General features: G+C 33.2%; 3 protein-coding genes across 9 annotated transcripts; all 3 read left to right on the forward strand.

Moving 5' to 3' along the window:
• Positions 1 to 866: 866 nt before the first annotated feature.
• Positions 867 to 3,775, forward strand: LOC107482001 (putative hydrolase C777.06c). Of its 6 annotated transcripts, none has more exons than XR_002373195.2 (10): positions 867 to 1,150; positions 1,237 to 1,372; positions 1,474 to 1,601; positions 1,759 to 1,906; positions 1,999 to 2,104; positions 2,345 to 2,403; positions 2,744 to 2,779; positions 2,885 to 3,064; positions 3,164 to 3,225; positions 3,365 to 3,775. XR_002373195.2 is itself a non-coding variant. In XM_052258663.1 (10 exons), coding segments are annotated over exons 1-10 (960 nt in total). In that variant the 5' UTR covers positions 869 to 971; the 3' UTR covers positions 3,366 to 3,775. The 6 variants fall into 6 exon arrangements, 3 of the variants coding, with proteins under 3 accessions (XP_015957856.1, XP_052114623.1, XP_015957854.1); XM_052258663.1 differs by having other exon boundaries at positions 869 to 1,150; positions 2,885 to 2,994; positions 3,164 to 3,220; XM_016102368.3 differs by having other exon boundaries at positions 870 to 1,150; positions 2,885 to 2,994.
• A 607-nt stretch (positions 3,776 to 4,382) lies between these two features.
• On the forward strand, positions 4,383 to 6,516 carry LOC107482002 (uncharacterized). 2 transcript variants are annotated; one of them, XM_016102371.3, is made up of 4 exons: positions 4,383 to 4,498; positions 4,973 to 5,191; positions 5,565 to 5,630; positions 5,928 to 6,516. In XM_016102371.3, exons 2-4 carry the CDS (start codon positions 5,015 to 5,017, stop codon positions 6,423 to 6,425), a joined length of 741 nt encoding a protein of 246 aa, XP_015957857.1. In that variant the 5' UTR covers positions 4,383 to 4,498; positions 4,973 to 5,014; the 3' UTR covers positions 6,426 to 6,516. The 2 variants fall into 2 exon arrangements, with proteins under 2 accessions (XP_015957857.1, XP_052115378.1); XM_052259418.1 differs by lacking the exon at positions 4,383 to 4,498 and having other exon boundaries at positions 4,813 to 5,191.
• Positions 6,517 to 7,845: 1,329 nt separating this feature from the next.
• Positions 7,846 to 8,682, forward strand: LOC107481927 (protein TRANSPARENT TESTA 1-like). Its single transcript, XM_016102283.3, has 2 exons — positions 7,846 to 8,179; positions 8,250 to 8,682. The coding sequence occupies exons 1-2, from the start codon at positions 7,904 to 7,906 to the stop codon at positions 8,643 to 8,645; spliced, it is 672 nt and encodes a 223-aa protein (XP_015957769.2). The 5' UTR covers positions 7,846 to 7,903; the 3' UTR covers positions 8,646 to 8,682.
• Positions 8,683 to 10,047: the final 1,365 nt, after the last annotated feature.

Here is a 10,047-nt window from a genome sequence, read left to right on the forward strand (position 1 = left end):
AAGCATACTTAACGACACTAAATAAAGAGGAAGAAAATAATACTAGTTAAGCTTTCAGAAAGAGAACAGAAATTTAGAATATTTTGTGAGATAGGAAAAGATGAATATATTACAATGTTTGATACTATATGTTTCAATTGAGATGAGCCCCTCTTTTTATAGAGGTTTCTGATAAACAATCATATCTTACAGAATTTAAACAAGCCTATTGTACAATGGCAACTGGAAGATAAGGATAAGCATTATCTCTTCCTGACTTAGCTAGATAAGTGACAATGACTCGTGTCCGAGAGTCTTCCGAGACAAGGGTGAATTCTACTAATTGATCAATTTTTTTAGCAATGGTATTTTTTAGATTAGAGGGTAAGTGGTCTACGCTGAGTGAAGTAGAATGATGTATGGGTTCAGAAGAGCTTAAAGATGATGAAATGTCTATATTTAGTGAATTCTCTCTTACTTGTTTTAACTAGTACTACTACCTTCTTCCTCCTATTAAACTTGAGGCTCTGATATTACAGAAGTAAATCTCCTGATTTTTAAAAAGAAATACAAATATAAATATTAACCTTTATTTTTTATTGTTTGAGAATGTGATCCATCATATTTCAAATAAAAGAGGACGAAATTAGAATCTTTACGATATATTTGCTTTACGTTTTCATTTTCTATTCTTATTTTCAGTATTTTTTATTTTTTAAATTTTATAAAAAAACATGAAATAAAAAAATAAAATAATATTATTTTTACTTTTTTTTATAAAATTTAAAAAAAAAATAAAAATAAAAAAAAATGAAAAAACAAAAAGACATTCTTAGTTTACTATCAATTGAGCTCTACAAATCAAAGTCAACATTTTTTCTATACAGTAGCTACTTGGATTGAACACAAAATACCTAATCAAATGTTTAAAGATCGAACTCGGAAGTCCAATGAAACTCAACTGTTTCATCTTTCTTCATTGAATTTGAAGCATGGCGGCAACTGTGTCGGTGAGTGGCGGCTCCTCCTCGGAATCGGCATTGACATTCATGGGGACAGGCTGCTCCAGCGCCATCCCCTATCCGAGGTGCCTCATCTCTCCCTCCCATCCTCCCTGTCACGTTTGCTTCCAATCGCTCTCTCTCCCTCCCAACCGAAACCCTAATTACAGGTCACCTCTTTCATTTTCTTCCATCTCACGTCACTCTTCGACGCTTGCAATCTTTATGCTTATTGAGGATGCTATTGACTGATCAGGTGTAATGCGTCCCTCTTAATCGATTATTGCGAAAGCGACGGCAATCACCGCTATATTCTCATTGATGCTGGCAAGACTTTCAGGGAAACGGTGCTTAGGTGGTTTCTTCATCATCAGATTCCAAGAATAGATTCTGTCAGTTGCTCTAATCACCCTGCTCTCACCATCCTTTCATGCTTGCAATTTATGTTGGTCGTTTTTTGAAAGCAATTCATTCATTGTTGATTGCATTACAGATTGTTTTGACTCATGAGCATGCTGATGCTGTCCTTGGATTGGATGATGTGCGTAGTATTCAACCAGTTAGTCCCACAAATGATATTGATCCTACTCCCGTATACTTGACTCAGCATTCAATGACTAGGTACTACATCCTGCTTTTGCTCACGTTAAATTTACCCTGCTCTTTTTCACTCTAGGCCTACAGGTTCTATATGTGATTCAGTGATTGTGAATGTTACTATTTCAGTACTATTTACTTTCATTTGATATTATGACTGCCTTTTGCTTTATGGCAACAGCTTGGAAACCAAATTACCTTATTTGGTAAAGAAAAAACTCAAAGAAGGGCAAGAAATACGAAGGGTAGCTCAATTTTCCTGGAACATAATTGCTGAAGACTGCAATCAACCATTTTTTGCATCAGGCTTAAAATTGACTCCTTTACCAGTTAATCATCACAACCTTTGTCATTAATGGTGAGAATGCAATAACCCCTTTTTTTTATTACAAGGACTCCAGCACTTCATTTCTGGATGTAGGTAATGCATGGAGAGGATTACATCTGTTTGGGCTTTCTCTTTGGTGACAAAAGTAAGGTAGCTTATTTATCTGATGTCTCACGGATTCCAGCTACCACAGATTATGGTGCGCTCCAAATTACTTTATTCTTGCTTTGATACATGAATTCGTTGCTTTACCAGTGTTTTCTATTTTCCCTATAACGGTGCTAGCTAGGATTTCATTTATCTCTGTTTTAATCAATTAGTTTTACACGTGTTTTTAAACTTTGCTGTTGTTTACCTAAGAAGAATCTATTCTGAAGTTGCATTTTTACATCTAACTGAGTTAATATTACATCTAACTGAGTTAATATTCATTTTACAGTCATTTCAAAAAGTGGGGCTGGACAGTTGGATCTTCTGATATTGGATTCATTGTATAAGGTCAGTAGTGCTGAAGGAACACAAAGTGATGAATCTGTGTAAACTGTATCTATTCTCCAGTCAATTTTTTTTTTTTTTTTTTTTTTTTCCTAATGCAGAGTTCCTTGTTTTTTTTTTTCCAATCATAATTTTCACAAAGGAACTTCTTGGACCTCACATCATTTTGGCATACCTTATGTTCATATTTCAATATAGACAATCTTGTAGAGCTCCAACTTATTTTATTGGATATTCCTACTCTTGCCATTTCTGAAACATGTTAATTCCATATTTTAGTTTTCTTTCTTTACATTCCCAGTGATAGCCGTTCTTCTTGATATTCCTCTTTGCATTATGGCAGACTGGATCAAATAAGTTTCACCTTTGTCTTCCACAGGTTAGTTTTGCATTTTACAAATGATGTGTTCTCATTATCTATAATTATACAGGTTAGACTTTATATATTCCCGAGGCAGAGTTCACATCATTTGTGATTTTACAGACGCTTGAAACTGTGAAGATGTTATGTCCAAAACAAGCCCTACTGATTGGAATGAATCACGAGTTTGATCACCATCAGGACAATGAATTATTAATGGAGTGGTCTAGAAGGTACATTGCTTGTCCATCTTGACATAGTAAAAGCTTAGCTGTTAAAAATAAATCAGGCGAAGCACCCATGGTAACAAGATCATGTGACTTTTGTTTAAGTCTCAACTAGTTATCTTTTGTCCTTTTGACGTGTTGGCAAATGATGAGGTTGCTTCTAAATTGTGCTTAGGGAAGGAATTCTAGTGCAGCTGGCTCATGATGGTTTGAGAGTCCCCATAAACTTATAGTAAGGTAATTCACTATGATCAGGCACATCTTTATAATCATACATAATTATCTTAGGAGCCATATTACATTATATTATATTATATATTTTTTACTTGCAATATTTTTTTCTGGTAACAGTAATTACTATTCTTTCACGCTTCAGGGTAATGCATGTGGGGATTTGCTTAGTTCACGGTTTACTCGTGCTTTACAGTGAGTTCGAGTTCAATGATGCATGCTTTCTTTGCTGGATTATATGCAAGCAATTGTTGGGGAACAATCCTAATGCGAATCTTTCTTCTCCCTTAAATTTTTTATTAAAAGAAATTACTTTTCATATTATATAATTATATTGGAGAACACTGAAATACTTTGTGACATTGTCTTCTGTTTAATCTGTTTATACTGCAGCCAGAGGAATCTAAAATCCTTAGCGTAAAAACTGCTTTGTTAATTCGAATAGAATGGGATCCTACCAAGGGATTCGAGGATAGAAGTTCTTCAAACTAGCTTTTTGTTCCCCTCTAAATATGAGATTATGATTTTTGTATGGATGATAACAATTTTGCCTTCATTTTGAAAATTGTTTTTAGTATACTTAGGATGTGTTAGTTGAGGGTTAAAAATAGGCTGAAAATTTTTATAGGTGAATTGACACGGAAGTTTACACATGAAATCGATCAATCAAACTTTCCATCCTCTTTAAATGTGTAAGCGGATATATTTTTATCAATCATTAGTAAAAATCAAATCAATTAGTAAAAATCAAATCAATTATTCGTGTAAAATATATATTAAAATATAAAATCTAATTTTTATACTTTAATAGTTAAAATAGTGAGAATAAAGGCAATCCACTACTACACTTACATAGTATGATTTAGTTATCTCTTACATTTTTTATTGGTAATGTTTAAGTTTTTTACAGTAGGTGCATAGATTTAATTTCTAAAATAGTTACTTAAAGATATTTTTATAAAAATAATCACAAAAATATTTTGCTTAAAAAATTAAAAGTATTTTATAGTAAGTGTTTCTGAAACAATTTCAAGTTGAATTCGTTGACTAGGTAAAACCTTTCAAAGTCAAGATTGCGCAAGTCAAACCATGCGTTGATGATTTCCTAAATCATTGGTAATGCTTTCTCTTTAAATATTGTATATATATTATAGGCAGCGTTCACCGCAGGGTCATAATTTATTTCAATTATTAGAGCCAATTACATCGTTTTGGAGAAATTTTGTGTGTTTATAATTTTCTTTTTGTCTGAATTACTTAAAAGTAGAAACAGAAAAAGGTAGAATTTTTTTTATTTTTAAATTCTATATCTAAAATTTAAGCATCATAAAAATCACTTTTTTAAATCTCTTTGTGAGTACTGAGTAATAAGGTTAGTTTATGTGCATAATATAATTGAAATAAATATACCGGGCTAGCCCACTTGTATGGTGATTTGCATGGGATATGTTTATGCAACTTTATTATATTACAATAAAGAAAAGTATATGTATGTATTAATTCTTAAAAACAAGTAAAGGTTTGTTTGGTTTTTGTGGTACAATGAATGCAAGCATCCTGAATCAGTCAATACACGTGAATGCCTTATTCCATTTTATTAATTCTGGTCGTCAACTAAGAACAATGAAATGCCAATTCAATTGAATTCAAAGCACCCTTTGCATTGACGATGAAAGTCTGCGTGCCTTGTGGTTCATGACTCTTAAATTTATTTATTTCTAATTAATATTATTATTATTATTATTATTTGAAGCGCACAAGAGGAGAGGAACTTGAAGAAGGAAGACAGAAGAGAATGATGACATGCTCTGTGGCTTTCAGCAACAAGGATTTTGACCTAAGCTTCTTTGTTTTCAAGCCTACTGTAGTTATCATCGACCATCTTGTTCATGCGCTCGTCCACTTTTCCTCATACACTCACAACCTTGGTTCTGTCCAAAGCTCTATTTTTAGGAGCATCCATGGAAATATGGTCATGCTTTTTCTAATTTCTCTTCTTTTTTATATACTTGTCTTTATTCTTATGTGTGTGTTCTTTCACAGTTTCGAAATTTGAGTATTAATTTGTACAACTCATTTTGTACTCTGTGATGCACCCGAGATAGTTATAATTTTCATTTTCTGATATGACTTTGTTCAAAATACAATATAATTGGATGAGAATTTCTATCTATCAAATGTCATAGCTCCATGTTTTTTAGTGTAGCATCTGGTAATGGCTGAATGAACTTTGAATTTGTCAGTGTTAAACACAATTTCTCTGTTCCACAATTACACATGTTTCTCTGCTCCGTTATTATTCTCAATTTTACACGTTATGCTAAATATTTATGTGCTGTAATCAGATCATATGGTGCAGTGCATGGAAGAAAATGTCCAGTGACGAAAAAGATAGGTTGATGGAAATCCTTGTAAGTTTGACCCTTTACTTCTGCACTAGATGAAAAGAAAAAGGAAAAGAGGCATGAAATTCTGATGAAACTTTTATCATTTATGTGAACTAAAACCAATGAGGCACGTGAATCACAATAATAGTTGTCTGTTCTGTTACAGAATTAGTAAAAGAGGAAATAGCAAAGATTTACAACAGATAATTAGTACTAATTATTTAATTCCTTAGATTATTATGTGGTTACAAGTGCATATTCAAGAAGGAAAGGATTCCTGAATAAAAATTAGACAAATGATTTTATCCTTATTCCTTGCAGAAATCAATGTTAACAAACGTAACAAGAATGGCTGTGTTAGTTGAACACAGCTTCCTTGATGCATATGCTGGAGAATCAAGGGATGGTTCTTCAACAGCAAAAATTTGTAGCGGCGACATAGTTTCCATCAACACTGGAGTCACAACTGCTAAAGACCTTAATGATCTCTGCTATGCCGTGCTAGCAATTTTCAGGTGTCGCTTCGCGAAAGTAGAAGGCTTAACTGCAGGCCTTTGCTTGAAAGGACAAAGCACTCCCAATGTGGTTTGCATTCATGTCTGGAAATCTCTACAATATTGTTACTCATGGGTCCTCAATAACAGAAAATGGATGATACCATATCTTGAACGCTTCTCTATTTTCGACATGAAATATGATATTTTCCGAGTAGTGTATGTTAGTGATGAAAATGTAGTCATTCCTCCTTATGTTTCTCCTCATAATATGTTAGCAAATGATGAGGAAGATAGTAGACAAGGACATGTTATGCAGCACTGAGAACACAGCATTCAATTCAATCATGCTGCAAAAGTTTCTATATTGTTTAATTTCTTTGAAATATCAACATATGAATGATAGATTTAAATTAGTTCTGTTCTCTTTTCTGCCTTATGTTCTTTTCAATTGTTTAACATGCATCTTGATTTCATTCTTTTCAACCTTGAAATGCTATTGGACACAATCCGAAGGTTGTTGCTGTTAGTTGGAGTAATTTATTCACTTATTTAAGGTACTTGAGAGTTAAAATATCACAACTCTAAACTTGCTGATAGTAATAATAAGGCTAGTTAACTTAGGTATGACTGAACAATATTTATTAGATTTTTTGAAAAATAAAAGGATGATTTAATTTAGTAAGTGGTTATGCTCAGGGAGGGAATTAAATACAATCTTTAAGAAGAAATTAAAGTGGGGTTGGGAACTTGTAGTAGTGTCCCCTGCAATATTTCAGAATCTTGTAGCAATACTACTATATATCTATATGTATATGTAGTTTTCTCTATTATTGCTCTACTATTTTTGTTAGTTTTGGCCTTTAACAACATTTAATACCCAAGACTTGCAGTTGATAAAACTGTAAAACTTCCGAAAAGAAGAAAAACAATTATACCTTTGCTATATACTTTTAATAGCAGGACACAACATCATTGTAGTTGTTTCAGTCCCATAATATGATTTAACTTTTCGTTATAATATAGATTTTGCTTCTGAGAACCAAAATTCTTATGGCACCACCGTTTGTGAAAATGTAATGGGATCATTTTGCATAGGAAAATTACTGAGTTACGTTTCATCTATTAACATTTATTAGGATAATTTAAAAGTGACATCATTCTATTAATGAATAAAATATAATCTACTTAAGAAAAGAAAAAGAAATCTCCAGTAGTAATAACTTTAATTTTCCTGGTACATGTGAATTACAAGTGCAGTTAACAAGAATTCTACCTAGCTGCTGTATTTAATAGTTGGTCCCATCACATATAATTTTGACAGTTTATGCCAAAAGAAAACCAGCTTCATTAAGAGTATCTATAATTAGCATGTTGAGTGTGAAGCAAGAGATAAGGTAGGCTCTGAAGATTTTCATATGTGAACGTTCTGACAATACAAAATGTTCCTTTTTTTGCCCTCCAATTTAAATTCACTGCTATACAATTCTTGCTATGATTGTTAGGCCATGGTCCACAGAATTTAAGTTACTATGTTATCCAATACTGGAATAGACAAATAGGACACATACCCTCAACATCAACTGTAATATTCTCCGGCCACCTATCACACCATTTCTTTCACTCCTCTTCCTTTCCAAATTTTACTATCTTCCAATTTACATGTCCTTGTTACTGACCCATATAATCTAATAAAATCTAACGTGCATTCCTCTGATAAATTCATTCATTTTTTCTTTAATACAATGACCCCTCGGATATATAATATATGTAGCTGTTACATTATACCCTGCACAGCTAAACATGAATCAAAAGCAGCTTGAGCCACTACCTTTGCTAAGCAGCTTCCTTGGTTCTTCAACATGTTCATCATCAGAACTAAATCAAAATCTGAAAGAAGATGTGACAGTGGCCTTACACATTGGGCTCCCTGACAATTCCCATGATAATCAAAATGTAGAACCTCTCCAAGCTCCAAATAATTACTGGATACCAACAGAAGAGCAGATTATAATTGGTTTCAGCCACTTCTCATGTCCTGTTTGCCCAAAAACCTTCAACCGCTACAACAATCTTCAGGTGAAGTTCAAAGCTTGTTTTGTTCCATTCATGTTATAGAATAATAATGCATGGAATGAATGTTGTGCAGATGCATATGTGGGGACATGGGTCAGAATACAGAAGAGGGCCAGAGTCACTGAAAAGAACACATCCAAGGCCATTGTTGGAGATAGCATGCTACTGCTGCAAAGGAGGGTGCAAGAACAACATAGAGCATCCAAGAGCAAAGCCTCTGAAAGATTTCAGAACACTGCAAACACACTATAAGAGGAAGCATGGACCCAAACCCTTCTCATGCCGCAAGTGTGCAAAGAATCTGGCTGTGAAAGGTGACTGGAGAACTCATGAGAAGAACTGTGGCAAACGCTGGCTTTGTCTTTGTGGCTCTGACTTCAAACACAAGAGGTCTCTTAAGGATCATATCAAAGCTTTTGGCTTTGGTCATACTCCCTTCTCCTCTTCTTCTACTTCTTCTTCTCATTAATCTTATTATTTATCTTCAAAATCTTCACTCTTAAACATTACTGCAATTTCTTCTTCCCAATTCATGCATACGCTTTTCTCATTTTATGACCCTTCCCACGTACATAATGGTAATGCATAGAGTTTTTTTTTGGTTGGATGGGCTTTCTACTTTTTGGTCAAACTTCTGATGTAGTCATTTTATTGTCTCTAAATCCGTAATAGTTTTTGGTCATAAAACCCATGATATTTAGATGGGCCGTATTATGGGCTAGCTTAAACAGTATAACATTGCCTTTCAGTTGAATATAGAAAAAAAAAACTAGTAGTAATCAGAGAGAGGCCAATGAATCGCAACTCACATGGCATATCTTCCCCTTCTACCTCAAAATTTCGGGTTCAAATCCTACCAATTGTAATTGAGGAGAAAAAATTTGGTAAGTGTGTAAGAAGCGTGTGGAAATTTCGGGTTCAAATCCTACCAATTACAATCGAGGAAAAAAAAAAGTTGGTAAGTGTATAAAAAGCGTGTGGATGTATTGTGTAGTACTAAAAAAAAAAAAGAAAAAGAAGAGAGAGAGAGAGAGCATAGAGTAATCTATAAACCATCCTTAACCAGATTTCAGGTTCAATCATAATTTGGAGATAGAAAAATTTTAAAACTTTTTAAGTAAAATATTGCTTCTATCAAGATAATTACAAGTCAAACAAAAATTAATTACTGTACTCAATAGAAAACACTTCAGTTTTATATATATGGCAAAAAATGTCATAATTTCTTTTAAATCATTTTCATATACGGTAAATCTATGTTGTTATTATTATGAAGTCTTATCTTATTAGACTGGAAGCGAAAAGAATAAGCTAGGATTTTAGACTTTTAGTACACATCATATTTAGATTGAAAGCTAATTATTGATTTATAGTTGAAGCTTAAAAATTAAACCGCCCTTGGTTAAAGCAATGAATGTTGAATGATGTTCTCATTGTCATTAATTAACACATGGTTGCTTAAGTTGATCACTTGAAGAATTATAATCAAATGCCACACTTTTACGGGCACCTTTGAAAGTTGGTAGCTTTGGTATTCATTCTATATATAAAGTCACATTCATTTAATTAAATAATTGGGGCCATCTTGATCAAGTCATGATGATTCTGATCTTAAGATTTTGGAGGCAATAGAGTTTAGATTTGGCATATTCATTGATAATTTCATATGCTTGCAAAAGCTTATAAGCCATCATTGACTTCAAAGGCAACCCAAATTCCTTATTTAATTTCTTCGCAAAAAGGGAATTATAGCAAGAGCATGATAGGGAAGCTTTTATTTTCCATATATTAGAAAAGAAAAATGAACGACAATGGTCCCCAAAATCTGAAAGCTACTACTCTCTTGTTTTTCACCCAGTCAAAGCTCTCAA

This window comes from Arachis duranensis, chromosome 3 (assembly GCF_000817695.3).
Source record: "Arachis duranensis cultivar V14167 chromosome 3, aradu.V14167.gnm2.J7QH, whole genome shotgun sequence".
In the NCBI taxonomy this organism is placed as follows: Eukaryota; Viridiplantae; Streptophyta; class Magnoliopsida; order Fabales; family Fabaceae; genus Arachis; species Arachis duranensis.

What these genes read in the sequence shown, in the direction of transcription:
- LOC107482001 (XM_052258663.1), top strand. Translation starts at nt 972, where the DNA reads ATGGCGGCAACTGTGTCGGTGAGTGGCGGCTCCTCCTCGGAATCGGCA. An exon ending in TAAAATTGACTCCTTTACCA is followed by an intron (nt 1,907 to 1,998) that starts GTTAATCATCAC and finishes TTCTGGATGTAG; the next exon opens with GTAATGCATGGAGAGGATTA. An exon ending in TCCAGCTACCACAGATTATG is followed by an intron (nt 2,105 to 2,344) that starts GTGCGCTCCAAA and finishes TTCATTTTACAG; the next exon opens with TCATTTCAAAAAGTGGGGCT.
- LOC107482002 (XM_016102371.3), top strand. Translation starts at nt 5,015, where the DNA reads ATGATGACATGCTCTGTGGCTTTCAGCAACAAGGATTTTGACCTAAGC. An exon ending in GGAGCATCCATGGAAATATG is followed by an intron (nt 5,192 to 5,564) that starts GTCATGCTTTTT and finishes TGCTGTAATCAG; the next exon opens with ATCATATGGTGCAGTGCATG. An exon ending in ATAGGTTGATGGAAATCCTT is followed by an intron (nt 5,631 to 5,927) that starts GTAAGTTTGACC and finishes TATTCCTTGCAG; the next exon opens with AAATCAATGTTAACAAACGT.
- LOC107481927 (XM_016102283.3), top strand. Translation starts at nt 7,904, where the DNA reads ATGAATCAAAAGCAGCTTGAGCCACTACCTTTGCTAAGCAGCTTCCTT. An exon ending in ACCGCTACAACAATCTTCAG is followed by an intron (nt 8,180 to 8,249) that starts GTGAAGTTCAAA and finishes AATGTTGTGCAG; the next exon opens with ATGCATATGTGGGGACATGG.